This window comes from Myotis davidii, unplaced genomic scaffold (genome assembly GCF_000327345.1).
Source record: "Myotis davidii unplaced genomic scaffold, ASM32734v1 scaffold520, whole genome shotgun sequence".
Classification (NCBI taxonomy): domain Eukaryota; kingdom Metazoa; phylum Chordata; class Mammalia; order Chiroptera; family Vespertilionidae; genus Myotis; species Myotis davidii.
In genome coordinates, this window is record NW_006292908.1 from 1,131,020 (window position 1) to 1,140,641 (window position 9,622).

General features: G+C 41.6%; 1 protein-coding gene across 1 annotated transcript in view; it reads right to left on the reverse strand.

Moving 5' to 3' along the window:
- Positions 1 to 586: 586 nt before the first annotated feature.
- Positions 587 to 9,622, reverse strand: part of KLHL14 (kelch like family member 14) — a 68,709-nt gene continuing 59,673 nt past the window's right edge. Inside the window, exons 4-7 of the mRNA XM_015565681.1 lie at positions 7,501 to 7,691; positions 7,262 to 7,420; positions 4,060 to 4,217; positions 587 to 1,567 (exon numbers count right to left, since the gene is read on the reverse strand). Of these exons, the coding sequence (XP_015421167.1) occupies positions 1,427 to 1,567; positions 4,060 to 4,217; positions 7,262 to 7,420; positions 7,501 to 7,691 (649 nt within the window). The 3' untranslated portion in view covers positions 587 to 1,426. The remainder of the gene's footprint in view (positions 1,568 to 4,059; positions 4,218 to 7,261; positions 7,421 to 7,500; positions 7,692 to 9,622) is intronic.

The window sequence follows — 9,622 nt, forward strand, 5'->3', positions numbered from 1 at the left end:
GTCCCTCTTGCCGTGTCCGTAGTGAGAACGTAGCGCCCGGCGGTTCCCATCCGTGGCTTCTCAGGCTGCTGTTCTGAAGGCCACGTTTGCCGAGGGACTCAGACATCTCTGGGTGATTAAAAAAATATTTTAGGCCTTGACTGACTCCTACCAGATGTTTTCCAGATCCAAAGAGCGTGAACATCAAATTCGTGTTGCTGCCAGTTTTGTTGGTTTGATTGGCCCCACGGAGACCATCTCCTGCCCTCCTGCCCTCCTGGGCCTGCGCTCCCCAGGCTCCGGCAAACACTGAGCTACGGCCCACTACGCTGAGCTCAGGCATCTCTGCTGATAACGAACGCTTAGGAGGAGCTGGGGGAATGACCAGGGTAAGTCATATGCTTTCCTAGAGCCAAATCTAGAGCCATTTCTAGAGCCAAGGGGAGGAAGAGGGTGTTTGTTAGGAGCGATGGCTTGCTCCTGTGTCTCGTAGGTCATGCGTTTTAGGGACAGAGAGACAACTGGGACTGTCATAGAAACTACTGACAGAAACTACGCTTTCTTTTTGCTCCTGAATTCCTGAAAGCTATCTCCCAGTTTTCCTTGTGGGTGAAGTTTGGGTCAGATACGTTACCCAACAGAAAACACAATATTGTCTGACTGCCTGCCAATCCTACCTTTGGGAGCAAATACGGAGTGTTCACTACTTGCTTATATTCTGCAAAAAAATGAGCAAGACTCCATGGACCGAATAGTGACATAGTGTATTTTCTTTTAATCTTTCAGACAAAATTGAGGACACAGAAATGATGACTTTGGCTAGCCTGGAGCCTCCGGGGCGGAAAGCAATCGCTACAAGAGCCAGCCTCGTTCTCCTCTCTCATCCCCCGAGGCTGGAAGGGGCAGAAGGTGTATGAAATCAAGATATATAGAAACAGAAGTGCTTCTCTTTAACCCTTCCGTGATTCTCTACAACCGTGTTGCCTATGGAGTCTGTGAAGGAGCCACAGATTAGGAATATAGAATCAAGTGGGACTTCCTGGAATGCAGGGAGCATATTTTAGTGGGTCCAATTTTGAGTCATTCATGAACATGATATCCCCAAAACTTCAACAATGACCACATGCAGGTAGACTACAACGCACAATACTGATCGTAGGTCTCTCTGGGGGGCTCGTCGGTGTGTTTCCTGTCTCCTTCTGAAAGTTCAGATCCTCGGGAGGCGTTTTTGTCAAGCTGGGACCAGTTCCAACCAGTCTGAAATGGAAGCGTCTGTCACCACCGGGAGTTGGTTGTGATCCGAGTCACAGAAACAGTATCTGCTCAAGAGCAGGTCTTCTTTTGCGGTTGCTCGTACAGCATCAGCAGCCATTCGAACGCATGTAATAGTGATGTCACCTGTCGCTGTCTCCTAGAGTGGACACCGTCACGCCAGGGCTTCCTGGCGTCATTTGTTGTAAGGGACGCAGGCGGGCAGGATGACCGGGGCGCAGGCGGGCCCTGCCAGCGGCTCCGCCACGTCCCCCTCCAGCTCCGTCCAGCTGCCTTTCTCCGGACAGTAGCAGATGGTGGACGACTTGTAGGCCCCCTGCAACGGCAGAACAGAGCACTTAGGGAGCGGGCTCGGAGAACCGCAAGGGCAGCCGACGGATCCCTGCTCCCCGCAAAGTAAAGACCAGTTCTCTGCTCTTGTTTAAAAGCTCCAGCATGAAAGCAGGGGGTTTGGACCTGTTTTAATCCAAGGGGAAATTTGAGATGGACAAAATTTTAAAATCGGTTTTTCTGCGTGTGTCACTAATAAGAAAAGTTAAGTACCTAGAACATCCTGGATAATCAACAAATCCCTTAAAATAATTGACCAAAAAAAAAAAAAAGAAATAGGAATTATCCTGGTGGTTTAAGTTTTAAAAATTTCACCTTAAATAGTCAAATGATTAAAGTAAATTGGATTTTAGATCGCTGCCTCACATCTCCATTTTTATGTCACTCCTGTAGAAGGGATTAGCGCTGGGACTCAAAACCGGGTTAAAATGAACTGGGGACGAAAGCTTGCTGAGCTCTTCACACACTGATTGATTTATTTTCAAGAGGCCACGTGAAAAACAAACAAAATGCTTCTTCCCTTTGTCAACGTCTGGGGTTGGTGCTTGTATAACATTTCCCTTCCCAGACCCAAGCAGCTTTCTTTTTATCGCAGGGAACAAACAAAATTCCCCACCAACCGAACCATCACTTTCTGAAAGTGACTCCTGGTGTCTGGTTCCAAACACGGGTACTCTGGCGGCTAGCAATGTGCACCAGCAAACAGGCACATGTACTGATACTGATTCTAGTTACATATGTCAATACAGATGTGCCTCCATATAACTAATATCTTTTTAAAACTCCTCCCAGAACTTTACATAACTCCCTTGTTAGAAGCGAACAAAAATAACTAAACTCACATGATTAAAACCCTGAATTAGTCTTACAAAAGCAACACATATAAATAGAAAAAGATAAAGTCATCTTTTAAAAAGTGATGGTAGACACTAGGCCTTAGGTGTCACCTGATGTGATGTTAGTTGAATTATAGAGCCTCAAGTGTTTCTGCCAAAAATAAATAACAAAAATTTTTTTTAAAAGAAGAGCTGAATTTAATTAAGCCTTTATCTCTAACTTCCGGTCTATGGGAAATATGGACACAGATGATTTTTTTAAAAATATGTTTTTTTGATTTTTTACAGAGAGGAAGGGAGAGAGATAGAGAGTTGGAAACATCGATGAGAGAGAAACATCGACCAGCTGCCTCCTGCACACCTCCCATTGGGGATGTGCCCGCAACCCAGGTACATGCCCCTGACCGGAATTGAACCTGGGACCCCTCAGTCCGCAGGCCGACGCTCTATCCACTGAGCCAAACCGGTTTCGGCTGGACACAGATGATTTTTAAATGATGCCACCAGGACGTCACTAGCTAACTGTAGAGTGCGGGATGTTCTTTGGAACTTACCCTGCTTTTTCATCTGGTCAGAGGCATGGAACAAGAGTGGGAGAGAGGCAATGTTGCACTGTGTAGGAGACGTGTAAGAGCTAACAACTCCTACAAGTGAGACGCGTGTTAACACATCAATGTGAAAAATACATTTTTTAAATGAATAGGAGAATATTCAGGAGAATATTATTTTGAATATAAAGCAATTACTGTTGATGATTTTGTTGGGTGTGATAGGGACTGTGTTTACATAAATGAATAATTTTAAAAAGTAAATACTGACACATTTAGAATAAGATAATATGATGTCTAGAATTTGCTTCAAATTGCTCCAGTAAAACAATTTCGAAGAATAAATGGGGTAAGTGTGGCAAAACGTTGATGGATGTTGAATTTGGATGGTGTGTTAATGAGGGTCCACTGTGCTCTGAATGTTGGGGTGTGTTTGGAAATTTAATGATAAAGGGGGCAAAGTGAAGCACAATGGCAAATTAGATATCCTAAACGGAATTTGTGGGTATTAAACAACTGGTTTCCATTTTCACAACTTACTGTGCAGAAACTTCTCAGACTCTCCTATTCGAACAATTTCAACAGAACATTTATAAAGCCACTTTAGTCTGACTTTTCCTTGGAAAGCCAGAATTGCAACAGCATGGGGAAGGAGAGAACCCAAGACCTAACCCATTTATGACACAGCCGATCAGAGAGCAAGTCAGCTCTACCACAACCACACTGATCCCATTACTAAAGTAACTTACTGTTTGCATATAAGCACCATTATTATTATTATTATTATTATTATTATTTCTTTTCTTTTTTGAGCACAATACTCTTAAAAGGGACATGCATGGGTGGTAACACATTTTGAGGGAAACAACCACAGAACGTGTATGCATAGATGCATAACTATGGACACAGACAATAGGGTGGTGAAGGCCTGGGGGTGGGGGCTGGGGGGGTGCTAAAAGAGGTCAGTGTGGGGCAAAGGGGGACATATGTAATACTTTCAACAATAAAGGTTTAAAAAAAGCTGAAATGAATGGAAAAACAACCCAAAGTAAGCACAAACCAGGAGGAGGAGGAGCAGCTCAATGCGCACGTACCATGCTCCAGCTGTAGCCTCCCACGAGGTAAATGCTGTCGTCAAGCACGGCACAGCCAGGGCCGCTCCGACCCTCCAGGATGGGAGTTTGCAGAATGTTCCACTGGTCACCTTTTGGGTCATAGCACTCCACGAGCATGACATCAAGGTGGGAGAAGCCTAAGCGACAGAGCAGAATGGAATTACAAACAATGAACTCTCAGGGTCCCACCTGCAGGTGAGGGCTTCTTTTTAAAAAGGGTCTAGAGCCAGAAGCAGGTAATGTGTCTTGAAGGCATGCATGCGTTTACTGGTGAAATCAGATGTGTCAGAAAGACCTAAAACAAACAAACAGCAAACAAACAACCCGTCTCTGGGTGTTCCAGATGAACTGAAAGCGGGAATGCCTGACTAGATATCCTCGGTTGATTATATGGGGGTACATTTTATTCGAAATGGTTTATTAAGACTTTTTAAAAGGCTTAAAATAGTAATAGTTAAAGTAAGCATTTTATAGAGTGCTTTTATAAGCTAAACAACTAGCTTATTAAAGCGCTTTCTATAAATGAACCCATTTAATCCCATCAGTCATCCTATGCGATAGTTATACCAGTCTATTCATTTTGTAGATGAGGAAACTGAGGGACAGAGATAATGACTTGAGTAAGTCACATGACCAGTAAGTAGATAGACTGAGATTTGAATCTAAGTGAACAGTCTTTAAAGTTTTATAGACTCACTTTTATAGACTAAACTATATTGCTTTTTAAAAATATATATTTTTATTGATTTCAGAGAGGGAAGAAAGGGAGATAGAAAAAGAGAGAAACATCAATGATGAGAGAGAACCATTTATCAGCCACCTCCTGCATGCCCACTTTTGGGAATCCAGCCCACAACCCAGGAATATGCCCTGACTGGGAATTGAACCATGACCTTCTGGTTCATAGGTCGATGCTCAACCACTAAGCCATGCACACTGGGCTATATTTCTTTTCTTCAACGAATCTTTAAATCTCTCAAAATGTTTAATTAATTAAAATTTGTTGTTCAGCATGTTTTACCTTTTTGGCAGCCTAAGTTTATGAACAGCTACGACAATGTGAACTGGTTCCAGTATCTACTAAGGACCAAGGTTTCGAGTGGGGGGCTTCTCCCCACCCTTCTGATAAAGCTTCTTAGTGGCTGGGGCACCACCAGGTCACAGAGAACAACATAGGTTATGGTACTCTATTGGATCCCTGCCTCTAATTTAGGGAGTCAAAAACCCTAGTGGGAGTATCATGGTCATTGAGCAAACCAAGTCTTTCATGATTTTTTTTTCCTTAGTTAAATGTATGGTATGGATATTTGCTAGCTGACCATTATAATGCACATAATATAAATAAATTGACATACTGGACTCTTCAAGTTAATTGGCAAGGTAGGCTAGAAAGTAGAATAATTTTCATTCTTGAAGAGGCAGACACAGTATTTCAAGCCACTAACTTTTTACATAAAAGAAATCACATAGATTTGGGAAGAACAGAGTAATGTGCTTCCTGCAACTCTGTGGTATATTTTCTTTCCTTTACCGTTAAGATCATTGGTGATGGTTTTTGAAGCATATATACTGGGAGTGAAGATTTGGGCAAATTCTTGGTTCTAAGGTCCTGGTGGCATCATATGAGAATATGTGTGCCTTCTCTGTACCAAGTAAATTCGTTGGCTGTGATTCTCACAACTACCAAGGAAGGGATCACTATCCCTCATTTCCAGATGTGAGGTTAAGTGCCTTGAGTAAGACCACACAACTGTAAGTGCACAACTGGGATTCAAATCTGAGCCTAGATGCGACGTCCACACCCTCTCCTCTAAGCCACAAGGCCGCCCTGAGCCAGCCTATTTTGATGTGTGTGTGCTATTTTTCATGTAGGCTGTCATTACTCAAATCTTTCCTGTCCAAGTATAACCAGAAATATGAAAAGTTCCTAAAGTAGGCATTCTTGTGCAAAGAAATTAGTAGAAGTCATGTTTCAATGCAGACAACTACAAAGTTAATATAAAACATGTGGATGTAAAGGCCATGGTGTATGTGCTGACATGAAGGAGCACCGGCGAAGGAGAAAAACAAAGGGGGAGAGCAGCAGCAGTAATTACAATCGCCTCCACTGGGAGAGCTCGAAGATGAGCACCGGAGACCAGGAAATGACACTTCGGATTCAATATGACCTTGGAATATTTACATTAAAGTTATACTTGTCTGGTCTTTATTATCTTTAGGGGTAAATATGTATTAAGAAAAATAGAAAAAGTCTATGTGTAAGCTAGTTTTAAAAAGCTGTTTATCTAATTGAAACATAAATGCTCAGATGGGCCTTATCTACCATGCCAGGTGGCCTCGCTCTCATTTAGTTCAACTTCAAGGATCCTGGAAGGTCAGAGCTTCAGTTCTTAGAGGCCAACTAGACCAGTTTCTTCATTTTCAGATGAGGAAACTGAGGCCCAAAGCAGCTAATAACAATCTCAATAGCATTCATCTCTCTGCTTTCCTATCAAGTTCAATGTCATATAAACTGCACATAAAGTTACATTTACGCGCATACACCACAAAAATATGTAGTCACGCACACGTGCGAAGGAGAGGAACCAAGACATGGCTCCAAAAACGCTGTGCTTTAAGCAGGGATTTTTATTTTAAAAAAAGCAAATAGAAAAACTTTGAGAATCATAGATGAGCAGTAATTACAATCCGCCTCCATTGGGAGAGCTCTAAGATGAGCAGCAGAGACCAGGAAATGACACTTCTGATTCAATATGAACTTGGATATATTAAAAAAGATAATTCTAAATTTAGACATGAAATTCTAAGTGTTTTCCTTAAGAAAAATCACATATTAGCTTCTTTGCACAGCTATGACTACAGTTTTTATGATTACTAGAGAAAACAATTTTGTGGACAAAATCCATTACTGTAACTTTGTTGATAAAGAATAATTTATTTTTACTGAATCCATTGTTACAACAAATTGTTTGTGCTTTTTCAGTTATTAGTGCTTTCATTTTTTAATTTTCTGTAGACATCATTATTCATTTCCTTAATATGTGTGGTAACTTAAAAAAATAATCCTATCTTGTAGAGGAGCCAAAATAGATGCTTGCCCAACGGTACTGGTAAATTAACTATGATTATCTAAGTGAGAAACATGAAATGCAAATGTTATTGTGATTTTCTTTAAAAAGACCTTTCAAATGATTTCCTCCAATTGCATATAAGCGATCATTCATTACAGCCAAAGTGTGGATGGCGCGTTTTGTGTTCATATCTTGTTTGCGAGCCCAGACATCCATCACGGGGTCGTAGCAATAGAGCCATGGGACATACTCTCCATTGTGCACACCCCCTGTGGATTAAACACACACATACAAGTCAAGAAAGCTCCTTGCAACTGAACTTTGTAGCAGAAAGCGGGGGATGACTTGCCTGAAATGTATATTTTCCCGTTGTGCACGGCTCCTGCGTGAGCTGCCAGGGGCTGTGGCAAAGAGGACACATAACGCCATTCGTTTGTCTCTAGGTTATAGCACTCCACGCTGGACAAATAGCCGGTTTCATTCCTTCCACCAATAACGTATAAATGTTTGTCCAACCGACACGCGTAGAAACTGGCTCTTCTACAATGAAAACAACAATCCACCGTAAATCACAAAAGGAGCCCAGCGGGTCGGGCAAAGGAGGTATATTCAGCTTCGGAAAGGGTGCAAGCCTTTGGAAATCACACAGATGGCTACCTTCTAGACCTGAGACCTTATACAGTGGTCACATGCACAGCCCATTCTGGTTCACATTTCTGATACTAAAGTGACAGCAGGGGGACAGTTCACTAACTCTTTGTTTGAGCTCTTTTTTATCTTACTTGGATACACCGGTAAAGCGTTCACTAATGTTTGGGATAGTTGGTATACTCTGGAAGGATATCACAGCTCAGTAAGACAAAGTGAAAAATGAGGTAGATAATGTAACAATAATAAATTATCTTGACATTCACTTTCTTTACGGTCCTTCAAGGGTCATTGTTCCCAATTTATAAGAGAACTACATCATCAAAATTTTTCTTCAATTATCATTTTTTTCTCCCCCCCCCCGCCCCCAGTACTATAGCAAATAGAGAAACTTTTGTGAACTGAATATAGTGTTGAAAAGTTGCTGTTATATAAGCCATTGCAGGAATTGCACCTATGTAATATTTGGTGTTGATTCTTACAAAGCTATGGGATATTTTTTAGTCTCTTTTCAAGAGAGGCTCTTTATTAGATTATCTCACTATGTCACCAAAAGCATAAGATGCAAGCTGTGTCAAAAGGATTGTAGACAAGAAGACCAATCTGAGGTAGACCATAATCCGGGAGTGAAGTGTTAAAGACGTAAATGGAGTTTTAGTAGAAGACATGGAAAGGGGTGACAAAAAAGGTATTTTAAAGGAAGATGCAAGACTTGGTAACTAATAAGATATGCCATTGACTCAAGAAGAATCGCCGCAGTATTGAAGGCAAAAAGTGGCCCAACGAAGTACTGATGGGGTGGTCATAATAATCTGGCCACTCAGTGTATATGGTTTGGACATTTTCCAAGTTGTGTTTACAAAGAGCCCAACCTCGGGGAAGCAGTATATACTAGTAGCATCTTGATGGACTGTTTGGTGTCTGGAATAAGATGGCCTGGCTCTACGACTTACTGGGTGTGTGGCCTTTGACTCATCACTTAACCCTCTCAGACTCAGAATGCTCATCTGTAACGTGGGGTTGATGATGGTGCCTTTCTTACAGGGTTATTTGCAAACACACGTGAAGTGCTTGTTACAGTGCCCAGTGTTTGGTTCATGCACAGGACCCATCAGTCAATATTACCTGAATATGTCTTTAAAAATCAGCCATCAAGATATGTGGAGGTTCCTCAAAAAATTAAAAATGGAACTGCCTTATGACCCAGCAATTCTACTTCTGAAGAAACCCCAAACACTAATTTAAAAGAATGCATGCACCTCTATGTTGATGGCAGCATTATTTACAGTGGCCAAGATTTGGGAGCAACCCAAGTGCCCACCAATAGATGAGTGGATAAAAAAGCTGTGGTACATATACCATGGAATATCATTTGGCTATAAGAATAATGAAATCTTACCATTTGCAACACCATGGATGGATCTAAAGGGTATTATGCTAAGTGAAATAAGTCAGACAGAGGAAGACAAATACCAAGTGAATTCAGTTATATGTGGAATTGAAAGAACAAAATAACCAAACAAACAAAACAGAAACACACTCATAGATTCAGAGAACAGACTGACAGCTGTAAGGGGTGAGGGGGGTTGAAGGACTCAGTGAAAAAGGTGAAGGGATTAAGAAGTACAGATTGGTGGTTACAGCATAGTCATGGGTATGTAAAGTACAGCATAGGGAACATAATGATATGGTAATAATTATGTATGGTGCTAGGTATGGTCCTAGAATTATTGAGGGGATTACCTCATCCATAATAATAAAAGTGTAATATGCTAATTAGACCGGACATCCTTCTGGACGACCTTCCGGATGAAGCTGGTGTT